Below are 14,383 nucleotides of genomic sequence, written 5' to 3'. Positions count from 1 at the left end.
TCCACACACATTAGAAAAAAAAAATGAAGATATACTAACAACCACATAACATACAGTATATGCAGCATCCTGAAAGTGGGCTTTAATCTTGGGTGCTGCATATACATGTGTTGCTCTGTTAGTGCTGTAAGTATGCTACGAGCACAGAGATCAGGCTGTTGGTGACAGCCCTGGATCGCCTACAAACAATCGGGAACCGGATCCCGACTAATTGAGAATTGTTATAGCTGTTAGCTGTCTGATTGGCTGTCAAAATGATCATTCACCTTGTAGCCTGTCCCAATGTTAACTACTCCTCTAGGGAGGAAGAATAGATACATTTTATATAGACCTCAGAGTCCAAAAAAAAAAAAATCTGTTTTTTTTTTTTTTTGTTTTTTTAAGTAAAAAAAATAAAAATAAATAATATATCCACTTGATAACAGAACTTGATCTAATTTAGGAAGCATTAGTGTCTATGCACAGTAGGTGCAAGTGTTAGGCACCCCACAGAGGAGTCCTTTTTTTGGGGGTTCAAACAACGGATTCCTCCCTGCTGAGCTTTTGTCTTCTGATAGCAGGGAGATTTCCATGCCATCAGAATACACTTTTCAGCATTGCAGACTATAGCTAGAAGTAGGGGAATATATTTTGCAGGTTTTATTGGTGGTGGGTCATGGTAATGGCATAAAGATATAAGATTAAAATTTAAGAAAAATATATATATTTTTTTACTATTTTTGGCCAGTTTTCCTTACATAATTATAATAATGAAAAAATAATAAGGGTAAAATCAGGTATAATCCACCTGGATATACTAAGATGTTGCTATGATACAGTATATACAGTTACACTAACATGTCAAAGCTACAAATTTGGGTTTGTTTTGACCATGGACATGAAGGAATTAAACAAGTGAGCACTATTAGAGGGCAGAGCTGGGCTGGAGCATTCCATCTTAGGTATTTTTGTCTGTGTATACACAAATCAAGAAGTAGATTTAAGTTACATAAAAATATATTTACAACAGCTTCATAAACCATTATTGTACCTATATGTATTAACGGTGAACGTTATAGCATACCTAAACCCAACAAAAATGTTTTTATATTGCTGCTTACTTACTTAGTGATTATTATTATACAGTATTTGTAAAGCGCCAACAGTTTGCTCAGCGCTGTACATTACAGTGGGAGACAGTACAATAACAATACAATGTGATACATGAGGGGTTCGAGGGCCCTGCTCCTTGGAGCTTACAATCTAGGAGGGAGGGGATAGTGGTACAAGAGGAAATAGCTGTGGGGAATGGAGTCATAGGAAGAGTGGAGGAGGTCAGCAATTAGCAGGGGGTGGGGTAGGCTTCCCTGAAGAGGTGGGTTTTCAGGGTTCACCTAAAGGAGAGGAGAGTAGGTGATAGTCTGATGGATTGGGGTAGGGAGTTCCAGAGGATGGGTGATGCCCTGGAGGCGGGCATGGAAGGAGGAGACCAATGGGATGGTCCAAAGAGATGGTGGTTGCATTGGTTTCCTTTACGACTTTGTATCTTATTTTCACCAGGTGATCCTGCTAGTAACATACTTGCTCTCCTAGAAAGACAAAGTTCCTCACTGCTACGGAGAAGTAGCGTTTGTCACCCTGGGACAGGGCTACAGAACATCTCCCCCTCTCCACAACAGTGTGGTGGATACAGTCCTTCACACTGGGGGACCTCCTGCACACTGTAAGCTCAAAGACTTTATCTCCTACAAGAGTTTGCAGCATCAAAAAAACAAAAAAAAAAAATATATAAACAAAAAGGTAAATAGCCACGTCTTTACATGTGCGTTCCTGTGTCTGCTGTTAATGCATTCCAATGGCCAGAATTCAAGCCATTAGAATGCATTAACACGGGAATGCACACTACCACACCTAGTGTTAAATCATGTTAAGGCGTTTTTGGACATTACTTTTATGCTCAAAGCTCCTCTCCTGAACGTAAAAGTTTTTTTCCTGCCTGTATACTCCCCTGCAGTGTGCATGAGACTTTACAGATAGCTAGGAACAATGCAACTGATAACACTAGAGCACAGAAGGTTAGTAGCTGACAATACCTCTAACAGGATCAACTTTGTTTGCACTTCTCACAACAGATCTATCACATTCAAATTGTATATTTAATAAACCAAAAGAGACCAAAATCAGAGAAGTTAATTGCTAGGATTAACACATCCTTTAAATAAACACCCACCCCCCCTAAAAATAAAAAACAAAAAAAAAAACAACACATCCTATGAAACACATGATGAGTGGGGTAATTGTTTGCATTTTAAAGCTGATGTCGGAGCGGGAAAAAAAACAAAACAAATTCCCATGATGCAACAGAAGCTTTCCTCTTATGCTGGAGATTAAATTTGTCTAAAATTTAGCGCAGAGGGCAAACGCAGACAGTTTAAAGTGTCAGCCATTAGACTATGTATTAGCCATTTTGTTAAAGGATTTTGATTGCAACTGTACAGCAGCTAACTTCTACACTATTAGACCAGACTTCTTTAACTAAGAAGTCAGAATTCTCAATCATATTTAAAACAGGATATGCAATAGTTTTTTTAAAACTGAATACATACAGTAAACTAATGTAACGGTCACGCACGCAATCCATGGCAGCGAATACAATACAAACAGTATGAACTGCAAAAGATACAAACCTTTAAACAATGCAGAGTGTCTGTTTTACTGAACATTTTAAACTTGGCAAGCTCTCCAATGAATCTCACGGTTTTGTTCTTTGTTTCAATATTTATCTGATCCTTTTTCCTTACCTAAAGAAAAATGCAATAAGTTTAACATAAAACATCAAACTCATAATTTTACCCTAGTCTTTGTAATGAAAAGTTAAAGCTGAACTCCAGGATTACCTTCAGTTGGTTTTGCAGACTCCACTTCTGTACTAAAAATGTCTTGCTCTGATTTCACTGCACAATGAGTTTTTCACAGTGGGCATTAGAAGCTGCAGCAAGTCAGACAGAGCCCACCTTATTTTGTGGCTGGAAGACATTCAGAAAACTCTAACCCTATCCTCCCTAGTCAGACTGTCCCTGAACCAGGACCTTCATTTGTTGGATTTCAGTTCTTTCAATACTGGAGGTTCAGTGCGAGCATTACCTAGGGTGGCCTGCATACAGCTGGTATAAGACTCCCACTACTCCAGACTGGCACCCACTAAGGCCCCATTCCCATCTATCAGAACTGCTGTGACTCTGCCTGCAACCTCAAATTGCACTGCGATAGTGGCAAACGCACCACCATGTGTTTGGATGCCATTCATTTTCAATGGCACCTAAACCGCAGTGCAGTTCTGCCACGATTGCCAGCAGGCTGTCGTGCAAAAGAAGCTCCTACTCCTTTTTGGGTGACAAGCTTTGAGTGACGTTCACTCATGTGAAACCCCTGTGAAGCCACAGGTTTTGGATGCTGTGACCTGTCGAAAAGTAAAGTATGACAGACATCCAACACTTTTTGAAGTGGGGGAGCCCCTTCAGCGTGAAGGGGGTTAAAAGGTAGACTTCCTGGATTTTGTGTTCTAAGTCTCTCGTCGAAAGGAAGGGTGGAATTTTGGTTTAGAATTTGAGGCCTGGGCAGCTCGTAGAAGTGCCCTTCATTGTAAGGAGGTAGAAGCCCCCCAAGCAGGAGGTAGAAGCCTCCAAGGAGGGGGGATTTAGGGGCCTTCCTCTGTGGAAGAAGCACCTTACCTCCTTTGAGATCTTTGATGAATTTGTCAAGTGCCTCACCAAAGGTCCTCCTTCAAAGGGTATAGGAGTCAGGTGTCTTACAGGCAACTTCAGCTGTCCAGGCTTTTAGTCACAAAATTCTGTGACTATGGACGGAAGTCAGAGCTGTCCAGGATTTTTGTGTCACAACATAATTTAGGGTATCAATACAAAAAAAAAAATAGTAATACTTGTAATTATTCCTCCAAAACATGGTCCTGGAAGGCAGAATGCTGTTGGTTGCTCATTGCCCTAGTCCAATTAGCTGCAGTTGGACAGGCAGAAATTGCAGTGATAACTGGTTGAAGAGCAGGGTCTGAAAGAGTAAAGCAAACCTTTAACGGTGTCTCAAAATTTCTGTCAACAAAATCTTGAAATGAAGGACCATCTTCAATGAGTACAGTAAGATATTTAAGCCTGAAATGGCAGGGTCCAGAACAGTCTACCATTTTTCTCAACTCTTTCTACTGGAAAGATTGGCAATGCTTCTTGGATGAGTGAAAATGTTTTCAGGAATGACCCAATCATCATTCTATTTGTTCATGAATGGAGAATTTCTTTTTAGACAGCACCAATTCTTGGCATGGATCAAACAAGCTGGTGGCAAAATTGCAACATCGATCTTTTTCCATTCTTCAAGAACTACCTCTATTAGAGCCTGGATGCTGGATGGAGAGTGATGCTCAACTTGATTCTTCAGAAATCCCCATAGGTGTTCGGTTTGGTTGAGATTACGAGACATACATGGCCACTGAATCATTTACACCCTGTTCTTCAGAAATGCAACAGTGGCCTTAGATATGTGTTTTAGATCATTGTCGTGTTGTTAAAGTGCACGACGACCAAGGGCACAGAGTGAAGGTAGCATCTTCTCTTTCAATATAGAGCAGTACATCTGTGAATTCATGATACCATCAATGAAATGCAGCTCCCCAACACTAGCAGCACTCATGCAGCCCCACAGGAAGATACTGCCACCACCATGTTTCACTTCAGGCACCATGCAATTTTCTTTTTACTCCTCACCTTTGCAACACCATACAGTTTTGAAGCCATCAGTTCCAAAAACACTTATCTTGGTCTCATCACTCCAAAGTACAGAGTCCCAGTAGTCTTCTTTTTCAGCATGGGCCCTGGCAAATTCTTGGCGGGCTTTTTTTGGGCATAAACTTTAGGAGAGGCTTCCTTCGTGGATGACACCAATGCATGCCATTTCTCTGCAGTGTAGGCCGTATTGTGTCATGAGAAACAATCAACCCAGTTTGGCTTTCTACCTTAGCTACCTGCAGTTAACTTGCAAGGCAATTTTCTTTAACCCTTCTCATCAGAAGATGCTCCTGTTGAGGTGTTAACTTCCAAGAACGGCTTGGATGTCTCTGAGATGGTTGCGGTTCCATCTTCGTTACATTTTTGTATCACTTTTGCTACAGTATTCTGACTGCTAAGTAAAGCTTTGCTGATCTTCTTGTAGCCTTCACCTTTCTTGTGCAAGGAAATTATTTTCTCGCTTTCTCAGGCTTTGTGACATTTCTTCCATGTGGTGCCATTGCTGACAGCATGGAATGGGAAGGGGTTTTCTATGCTAAGTAATGCCCTTTAATAATCAACTGTCTACTGGACCCCTGTTTAATGAATAGTTAGACCTGTAGTTGAACTCTTGTTAATTAGGATTTTGTTGTCTAAAATTTAGCTTTCCTTCTAAGGCTTTCATTGAGGTGTATTCATTTTTGTAGCACGGTCTTGAATGAATTTGTTAGGAAAAATACTTTGTGTGTGCAAATGAAGAAATCTTGTTTGCAATCAATGGCCCGCATTTGTGGGAGCATTTTGCAGTATAGTGTCCCATAGAAAATGTTGATTCAGAAAGGAAAGTAAATATTTTCTGACAAATCTGTTGGAGTGTAGTCATTTATGCTGAGTACTATATATGTTAAAGTATAAATGAAATACCATTCAGGATTCACATAACTGTAAAGCAAGTAATAGAGATTAAGTCTCACACTTGCTATGGGGTTACAGTAACGTTCCAATAAACAGGGTAACCTGTACTACCTGTCCATGTCATGGGTCCCTATATAGGATCGAGGCTTTCCCATCACGGTGGGTATATCCCCTAGACCTGTAATGCAACTTTACAGTCCATCCTCCTGGTGTGTAGTCTCTGTACAGCTCCAAAGGTTTTACTGAAGTTGTACCAATCTAAATGCACAGCTTCTATTGTTCTATTAGGATACAGTGAAGTGATGATTGAAGAATTTGGAGTTTAATAAATTAAAGTGGTGTTAAACCCAAAAGCAAACATTTATTATACCGCAGCATATAAATTTAGATGGGATAGCTACATTAGTTTTCTTTATTTTAGGCTCTTAGATTTTCATCCAGTACATCTGTTTAACATGGCTTTAAAGTATTTTACGCCAACATTTGATCTTTCTGATATGTGGCTGTTGTACCATGTGCTAGTGTTAAAAAAAAATATCCTGTTCTCTTTGTATTTCTTCCCTTTGTGAGAAATACCAATACCTTGGAATTCTGCCAGTCCCCCTGCTTTCTCACGGCAAACTGACCGCGCTAGGCATAGAAACACTTTTTTCCCAAGCCAGTTTTCTGGCAGTGCTGGAAAAAGCCTGCCTGTTCTCCAATGTTAAAGACTTGTGCTGACCCCCGCCCCACCTTTGCAATTTGCAGTGGGTGTCAGTTCATTGTAAATGACACCCAATACACAGGTCGCAAAATGCAGTATTTGCCTGCACCAGATTACATGGTGCAAAACGAACATACGATCCGGTTTCAGTGCATTTCTAAAATTGGTGAGATATGGCGCGATTTGAATGAATGGGCTCAAATAACATCACACTGAACTGCATGTGAACTGCACAGGAATGCCAGTGTCCAAGCCTTCTGTGGGAAGAAAGTGATTGGCTTCCTTTGTCCCTCAATGGACAAGAAAAAAAACAAAAAAAACACAGGTTTTCAATGTTCTTCTATTTTAGTTATGTAATGGTGTGCGACAATGCTGCATGCTCCTCAACTTAGAACAGAGTTGACACTTTCATGTGAGTGGAGCCTACTTGCATTACAGTGTGTTTTAAAGAGCACGACCACACCTAGTCCTGCCCACTGCTTTCTGGATTGATAGCACTGCCTCTGTTGCTGAAGCCCTCCTATTGTGCTGCAGCATCTGGTAGCAGTAGCAAATGAAGAAGTGATTAAGGAAGATTTGGTTCAGTCAAGGCAGGTAAAGAAGTTTTTTGTATTTACTCTGAGATTTGGTACTACTGTAGTCTGTCATGCAGGAGCCTTTAGTTGTACTTTAAGGAAGGAGGGCTGAATGAAGCTAAAGCAAATAAAAAGCTTCATCTGCTGGCTAACCAAAAACTCTCTATATTACAGACAATTAAAGTATTGAAGTGCAGGTTTAAAAAAAAAAAAAAAAAAAAAGAAGAAACACCACACTACTGTATGTGCTCACTAAAACCAAAAGAAAAAGATTTTCCACTTTTAATACACTTGCAGCAAATGCCACCTTTAGAAGTGCGTGGAATAAACCACATTGTGGCAAATAATGACATGAATGCCATCCTAAGAATTCTTGCCACCAACAACTCATGTCTGACTATGCTCCCACATATCCACCCTATATGTAAGACATTTATAAACAACCTGAAAACTTCAACTTACATGAAATCTGAAGTCCCCTTTTAACATAGAACACAGGTCTTCTGCCACATCAGACATGCATGGGTGCAATGTAGCAACCAATCGTGCATAAAATGGCAACAGATCCAATCTATAAAAGAACAGCAAACAAAGATAATTAAGTTTTGTGCAGGGGCAGGATTATTTCTCAGAACATCTACTTTACATGTCACAATAAGGGCTACGTGCTGCAAGTGTGCAACTGTGTTTATACTTGAAACAGGCAAGTACATCAAGTATAGAAAACATTAGTCAAACCTTTCAACAAACCACGTCACTCACACAAAAAATAAAACTTGACATATGAAAAAATTTGTCTTCGAAAGATGATTTGCCAAAAAAAAAAAATAAGTCAAAGACGTGAACATTTTTCCTATCAGTTTGCAGCTCCACATAATGTACCTTTAGAGTTCTTTGTATCCCCAATTTACTCTCATTATTAAATTAACTCCAGGCAAAACATCTAAACCCACAGTTGAAATACAAATATTTGACCTGTTTTATTGGTCAAATTATTTGTAATTCTGTCTAGCAACTCTTGTGTACTTCTGTCAGACAGCACATTCAGCTGGATGTTATTTTAGACAATGTATAGAACCTTACATATTTCTACACTTAATATTACCTTTGTCTAGGAACAATAAAAAGTGCTCGAACCAGTTTCCTTCGATTTGCTTTGGTGTTCATATTCATGCAGAAATCCATTGCAGCCTGAAATTGAACATGAAAACATCATAGCGGGTAATGGTCTGACGTCTTTCCGTGCAATCATCAGTTAGCAAAAGAAAAAAAAAATTATATATATTATCTATATCTATCCATCTCATTTATTTTCAGACAAAACTAGAATGAAGATAGTCCAAAAGTAAGATGAAATCCCTAAAATCTAAAATGATGGTTCAGGGAAAGGGTAGCATTGTAAAACAACCATTCACTCTAGATAACAAAGATACATTAGTTGTTGGGTAATAGTGAGGTTTATGCCAAGAGAGACTTTGTGAAGAAAACCCCCTTCCTCTTCAGAAAAGTGTATTAGCGGTACATACAATATATTGCCAAAAGTATTGGGACACCTCTCCAAATCATTGGGTTCAGGTGTTCCAATCACCTCCATGAACACAGGTGTATAAAATCAAGCATCTAGGCATGCAGTACAAATATTTTTAAAAGAATGGGTCGCTCTCAGTAGCTCAGTGAATTCAAGCATGGTACCGTGATAGATTGCCACCTGGGCAGTAAGTCCATCCCGTGAAATTTCCTTGCTACTAAATATTCCAAAGTCAACTGCTCGTGGTATTATAACAGAGTGGAAGCAACTAGCAAGAACAGCAATTCAGCCACAAAGTGGTAGGCCACGTAAAATGACAGAGCGGGGTCAACGCTTGCTGGAGAGCACAGTGCGCAGAAGTCGCCAACTGCCTGCAGAGTCAAAACCTAAAGACCTCCAAGCTTCATGTGGCCTTCAGATTAGCACAACAACAGTGCGTAGAGAGCTTCATGGAATGGGTTTCCATGGCCGGGCAGCTGTATCCAAAGCCTTGCATCACCAAGTGCAATGCAAAGCGTTGGATGCAGTGCTCTAAAGGACGCCGCCACTGGACTCTAGAGCAGTGAAGACATTCTCTGGAGTGACGAATCACGCTTCTCTGTCTGGCAATCCAATGGACGTGTCTTGGTTTGACGGGTGCCAAGAGAACGGTACTTGCCTGACTGCATTGTGCCAAGTGTAAAGTTTGGTGGAGGGCGATTATGGTGTGGGGTTGTTTTTCAGGAGTTGGGCTTGACCTCTTAGTTCCAGTGAAGAGAATTAAGGCGTCAGCATACCAAGACATTTTGAAAAATGTCATGCTCCCAACTTTGTGGGAACAGTTTGGAGATGGTCCCTCCTGTTCCAACATGACTGCGCACCAGTGCACAAAGCAAAGTTTATAAAGACATGGATGAGCAAGTTTGGGGTGGAGGAACTTCACTGGCCTCAACCTGATAGAACACCTTCGGGATGAATTCGAGAGGAGACTGCGAGCCAGGCCTTCTCATCCGACATCAGTGCCTGACCTCACAAATGCATTTCTGGAAGATGGTCAAATATTCCCATAAACACCTAAATCTTGTGGACAGCCTTCCCAGAAGAGTTAAAGCTGTTATAGCTGCAAAGGGTGGGCCAACTCAATATTGTACCCTACGGATTAAGACTGGGAAGCCATTAAAAGTTCATGCTCGTGTAAAGGCAGGTGTCCCAATACTTTTAGCAATATAGTGCAGCATTCAGTAAAGCAATGCCAACTTGGTACCTTAGAACACTTTTGTAATAAACTATGAGAGGCATTCAAGTCAAACCAGGACTTTTAATTTTACATATTAAAAAGGGATGCTAGCATGGTGGTACTACACGCAGTAGTTAGTGGCAAGTGTGTCCTATTACTGATAGGCAGTGCACATGTCGTGGGCCAGTCCAGAGACTTTTAACCGCTTAAGAACTGCCCTATAGCAGATATACTGCTACAGGGCGGCACCTGTGTGCAGAATCACATATATAGGGTAGGTGCCCTACCCGCACCGTCATTCGCGGATGTCAGTCACCCGGTCCCAGCTGGTAATTACCAGCATTGCATGACCACACAATTGTCAGTTAAAGTAACGCAGCGCCGTAACGCAAAAAATGGCCTGGTAATGAAGGGGGGTAAATCCTCAGGAGGGCAAGTGGTTAATCAAGATGGCAGACAACAATATTAGTGTGTGCATGGGACTGTGTGTGGTGATGAAGTTTATGGTGAAGGAAGGCATAAAACTCGCAGATATCTACAGAAGACTTCAAGAACAATACGGTGATGAAATGCTCAGCAGCAGTAAGACATTTGAATGGCGTAAATGTTTCAACGATGGACGAATGTCCTTCAGTGACGATCCCAGCCGTGGTGGTTCCCAGCCCAAAGCAGTCATTCCTATGAACATTAAGCATGTGGAACGCATGATCCTGGATAAATCAACACATAACCTGTTGTGAAAATGCACAAGAGAGAGATCTTTCTGTGGGAACGGTGATCACAATTATGACGAAGTAAAGCAGGCTGTCCTAGGATGGTTCAGGAATACTGACAAATCTTTCTATGCCAAAGCTTTCCAGTTAAATGCTGGGATAAGTTTATAAATGTATCAGGAGAGCATGTTGAAAAATAAAAGCAGTTTCCACTCCTTGAATTTTATTATTTTATTATATAAACTCAAAGTCCTGGTTTGACTTGAACACCCCTCGTATTTGTAAGACTCTCTCTGCACTTGTGCAGCCAACTGGCATGATTTAGGGTGTCTACTTCGTACACCTTAAATTTATGTCAAAAGCAGGTGCACTGTAAGCACATGACAAGGCGCCACCTACCTGCAAGCCCCTGTATAATAGGGGTGCCTTGCTGGTCAACAATAGCACTACTGCACTGGGTGGGCATTTGACCCAAGGTTGAGAGACTTAAGGCCTCACTAGGAAACACCACAGATGGGCACTGAAAGGCTCTTCTGGATAAATAGCTGGCACCTTGTGAAGCTTACACTTAAGACTGCATTTTCAGTTTCAGATATTCAAAATGGATGACAGGTTCACTTAACGTGATGAGAAAGTGATAACAAAATAAAACGTGTTTCAATCTAAAGTCTTAGTTTTTGTCTCTCTCTACCATGCTATTCACTAGAATGAAAAATTCAGCATACATCGTCCCATGGGTAACGCTCTTGGGCATGTTTTGGTTTTTTTTTTTTTTATTTTTAGTTTTTTTTTTTTTTAACTCTCTCACCAAGGACAGACCATGTGGTGGGGGAAAAAAAAAAAAAAAAAAAAAAGCTACAGATGGAGGGATAAAACAGGCAATGAACACACAGGAAGCGAGATATTATTTTTAGATAAATTTAAGATCAATGACCGTTGACATTAGAAATGAAGCAGTTAAACTGCATTCTGCACATTCCCAGCACTTATCTGTCTTTGTCACTGTACAGATAGGACAAATCTGAACTGCGTGAGCGCCACCTTTCTAACTTTATGCTACATTTCCGGCATCTCCCCATCCTACCTCCTGTCCCCCATTATAGCCTCTTAGTAGCCCCACAACATCAAGCCTCCTACAACCTATATAAGTCAAAATGCACCTTCACCCCGGAAAGTTCTGGATAACAATACTGTATACTACCATAATTTTGGAATCTTTGCTAATGTCCATTGTATTCATGTTTATATTTTCTGTCTATGCCTTATGTTTGTATTTTCTGTGACAGATTGTTCTGCAATTGAATCTATACAAATTGAGATTTTTTATCTATTGAATTCTATATGCCTTGTTCACAGAACAAACTAGAATCAAAAATTTGGAAGACAAAACTTAATCATAAGTGTTCACTGAAACGCAATTACCTACTAGATATATTTCAATAATTTTGTATTCTCATATTCAGCTAGAGGAAGGAGTCCTGGGGGCTCAACCCATTTATGAAACTTTGGAGTTGCCTAAAAAGGCAGATTGAAGTATTAAAGATTCATTACAACGAAAAACAACTGATCAGGCAAATTAGAAAGTTTGCCCTGACTGCTATATTTTCTACAGCTGATGGGAAAATGCCTCACTACTACCGCCTGTATCTTTTCCTCTCCCCACCAAGTAATGTCCTTTGTGGTCTCTGGCCTAAAGGTCAGTATCTTGTATCAAAATCCACCTTCTTTATTTTGGTGGTATTTGATCACCAATGGGGTTTTTATGTTTTGTGATAAAAATTTTAAAAAAGACAGAAAATTAAAAAAAAAAAAAAACTATATTTTTTTACTTTTAGTTATATAAAATATGCAGTAGAGCAGGGATGTTCAGTTTCTATCGCCCGACGCCCAGGACGTGTAGTTCCAGGCATCGGGCAGGTAGTTTTCTTCTACCTTTAGCCCTGCTGCAGGAAAGCAGCAGGCTCACCTGTCAGGTGGAATGCCGCCCGATTGCTTCCACACAGTGTCAACAGGATTTATCCCCTATGTGATAGAAAAAAAAGGTTAAGTTATTTTTTTCCCTTAATTGTAAAAAATGAAAGTTACACCCAAGCACATACCATCCCCCTTCCCCCCCCGTAAAAGCACACGCTGGGGCGCCTACGCATGAAAACACCAATTGCGATACACATGTCACATATCGCTGCGCACGCCAGAATGAGAACAATAATTTTAGCAACAGACCTCTTCCGTACGTTAAACCGATGACCTATAAAGGAGCTTTAAAAAAAAAAAAAAAAAAGTGTCAACCTATAAAAATATAGGGTAATGAAGTTCGTCGCCATTTCTTGAGAGTGCACACATTTAAGGTTTGACAAGTTAGATATCTATTTACTCGGTGCAACCTCATCTTTTATACTTTTTTTAAAAATAGGATAATTTATTGCTTTTTTGTACCCTAAAATGAACTTGTTATTTTTACCGAAATTTTGCAGTAATATCATGCGACATAAAAAGTGAAACTACCACTACTTTATTCTCTTGGGTCTCTGCTTTCAGAAAATATATAATGTTAGGGGGTTTTATGTAATTTTCAGACCTAAAATGATATTTTAAACTTGTGCAAATAAAACAAAACACAACTCTGGCAGCAAAAGGGTAAAAGATGAGCCCTGACCCACCTTATCCTAAGGAGCAGCCAATCGGTGCTCATTACATTGTAAGGTCTCTCCTCTCCCTGCTTGTTCTCTGGGTGCGGTGCTGGAGAGAGGCAGGCGGAGAGGAGATAAACAGAGCAATGTTAAAAATATTAAACGTTTAAGTCACCATAAAGCCCCTTTCGTTTTTAAAAGCTCCAGACATTCCTAATATCACCTCCGACTTAAATACAGGTTTGGTTAAAAAAATATATATATTTTTTTAAATGTACAAGTAGATTGTCACTAGGGACAAGTAGATTGGGGCACTGATTTAGTCCCTGGACAAGCAGTTTTTTAAAAAATGTCCACACTCCTGTAAAATGCATTCTGCTACAGTTGCAAGAAAAAGTATGTGAACCCCTTGGGATTACATGGAGTTTTGCATGAATTGGGCATAAAATGTGCTCTGAACGTCATCTAAATCACAACAATAGAAGAACACAGTCTGCTGAACATAATACTACACAAACATTAGATGTTGCCATGGTTTAATTGCACATAACATGTAAACATTCACAGTGCAGGGAGGAAAAAGTATGTGAACCTTTGGACTTAATAACTGGTTGACCCTCCATTGGCAGCAATAACCTCAACCAAACGTTTCCTGTAGTTGCAGATCAAACCTGCACAATGATCTGGAGTAATTTTGGACCACTCCTCTTCACAAAACTGTTTCAGTGTAGAAATATTCTTGGGATGTCTGGTGTGAATCGCTCTCTTAAGGTCATGCCACAGCATTTCAATCGTGTTGAGGTCAGGACTCTGACTGTGCCACTCCAGAAGGCGTATTCTGTGCTGATGCAGCCATTGTTTTGTTGAATTACTTGTATGCTTTGGGTCATTGTCCTGTTGCGTCACCCATCCTCTGCGGAGCTTCAGTTGGCGGACAGATGGTCGTACGTTTTCCTGCAAAATGTCTTGATAAACTCTGGAATTCATTTTCCCATCAATGACAACAATCCGTCCAGGCCCTGAGGCAGCAAAGCAGCCCCAAACCATGATGCTCCCTCCGCCATGTTTTACAGTGGGGATGAGGTTTTGATGTTGGTGTGCTGTGCCTTTTTTTCTCCACACATAGTGTTGTGTGTTCTTCCCAAACAACTCAATCTTGGTTTCATCTGTCCACAGTATATTTTGCCAGTAGTTCTGTGGAACATCCAGGTGCTCTTTTGCAAACTTCAAACGTGCTGCAATATTCTTTTTGGACAGCAATGGCTTCCTCCGTGATGTCCTCCCATGTACTCCATTCTTGTTTAATGTTTTCCTTATTGTAGATGTGTCAACAAAAATGTTAGCATGTG

The 14,383-nt window shown here is 40.3% G+C and overlaps 1 protein-coding gene across 1 annotated transcript in view; it reads right to left on the bottom strand.

Annotated features, from left to right (window-relative positions):
- UPF2 (UPF2 regulator of nonsense mediated mRNA decay) overlaps nucleotides 1–14,383 on the bottom strand; it is a 111,134-nt gene that overhangs the window by 49,139 nt on the left and 47,612 nt on the right. The window contains exons 9-11 of the mRNA XM_089686335.1: nucleotides 8,053–8,138; nucleotides 7,410–7,518; nucleotides 2,667–2,780 (exon numbers count right to left, since the gene is read on the bottom strand). Of these exons, the coding sequence (XP_089542461.1) occupies nucleotides 2,667–2,780; nucleotides 7,410–7,518; nucleotides 8,053–8,138 (309 nt within the window). The remainder of the gene's footprint in view (nucleotides 1–2,666; nucleotides 2,781–7,409; nucleotides 7,519–8,052; nucleotides 8,139–14,383) is intronic.

This window comes from Staurois parvus, unplaced genomic scaffold (assembly GCF_062004578.1).
Source record: "Staurois parvus isolate SC_StPar_1 unplaced genomic scaffold, SC_StPar_1.0 ptg000019l, whole genome shotgun sequence".
In the NCBI taxonomy this organism is placed as follows: Eukaryota; Metazoa; Chordata; class Amphibia; order Anura; family Ranidae; genus Staurois; species Staurois parvus.
Note: the sequence above shows the minus strand (reverse complement) of the source record. Positions and strands in the feature narration are given on the sequence as shown.